This window comes from Lolium rigidum, chromosome 7 (genome assembly GCF_022539505.1).
Source record: "Lolium rigidum isolate FL_2022 chromosome 7, APGP_CSIRO_Lrig_0.1, whole genome shotgun sequence".
NCBI lineage: Eukaryota > Viridiplantae > Streptophyta > Magnoliopsida > Poales > Poaceae > Lolium > Lolium rigidum.
The window spans coordinates 301,890,673-301,891,949 of record NC_061514.1 but is presented as its reverse complement, the minus strand read 5'-3'; the positions used below and the strand labels follow the sequence as shown (position 1 = coordinate 301,891,949).

The following is a 1,277-nucleotide window of genomic DNA, read 5'->3' as shown; positions in this document are numbered from 1 at the left end:
CAGTGGATGCACCACCCCACTCACCACTGAAACATCCAGCCAACCACCTCCGGCGGAGGATGGGGCTACCATAGAGCCACCAACTGATTGAGGAGGCAACTGACGCCAACTCCCATCACGTGAGCAAACCCTAACTGCCATGACGAAGAGAAGTGCCACCCGCGGGGAGGGGAGAGAGGGCCCGCCGACCACTGCCACTCGCAGCCACGCTGCCAAGGGTTCCATATCGACAACCATCGGGATCTCCCCCTCTGCCAGCTGCTTCACTGGCCGCCACCCGACCGTCCGACTGTCAAAAAATATGCTCATATTGAGAGTAATGATCTTTTCATAGGCTAGTTAAAGGATTAAAGCTGATACTATTTTTTCAGCCTGTGGACGTACAGACATGTGTATCTGCATCAACATTGTCTGATTGATTTCTATTCACTTTTTTCTTTAACGTCCTTGAATTAAGTTCTAGAGATAGGTGCCGCATATGTGTGTGGTCTGGAATGAATGATGAGGTATTTATATTTCTTCCTTCTTTTGTTGTACCTAGAGAAGCTAGAAACGGCGTGGCATGCGTTTTGCTCTCTAAGCCTCTATAAATACCAAAGGTCTGGAGCAATACATCCATCAACAGCCCACAGCTTATAACAAGCCAATACGCATACATACTCAAGAATAGTCTCTCAAAGTTAGCAACAATGGCTTCTGGTGCTCAGGTGAAGATGATTGCCATTGGCATGATGTTGGCCATTGTGCTCGCCATCGCTGCTAATGCGGAACCAGATCCCTCACATAAGAAGGATATCTGCATCGACAAGACGGACAAGGTTCCTGGCGCCACTGCCTGCATCTGCTCCAAGAACTGTGCTTGTGCCGGAAAGTGCATATTAGCTGGTGGTGATGGTGATGAGGTCAAGACATGCTTCGTCGAATGCGCCCTCAAGAACGACTGCAACTGTAATGCTGAAGGTTCCAGCGACCCAGCACCACAGGCTAATAAGTAGACTGAGGTTCGAAGCTTCAACATGCTGCCAGGTCTGCATCCACACGTGCACAGTCAATTTAAGTAAATTTGGTTCACGGGTACTATAATAATGTGTGTATAAATTTCTCGTACACATGTATCTGGCATGACACATATTGTTGGAAGAGTTTTCTACACTGATAACAAGTTGTCAGTCACAGCCTATATTTATGCGGCAAGTCACGAGTACGATGACACTGCCGCATATATTGCTGGATACTAAATAATTAAGTATGTGCGTGTATATGTGTCTCCTCATTTG

At 47.1% G+C, this 1,277-nt stretch overlaps 1 protein-coding gene across 1 annotated transcript; it reads left to right on the top strand.

Moving 5' to 3' along the window:
• Positions 1–689: 689 nt before the first annotated feature.
• LOC124673055 lies at positions 690–995 on the top strand. The gene has a single exon (XM_047209189.1). It carries the CDS (start codon positions 690–692, stop codon positions 993–995), a length of 306 nt encoding a protein of 101 aa, XP_047065145.1.
• The last annotated feature ends 282 nt before the right edge of the window (positions 996–1,277 follow it).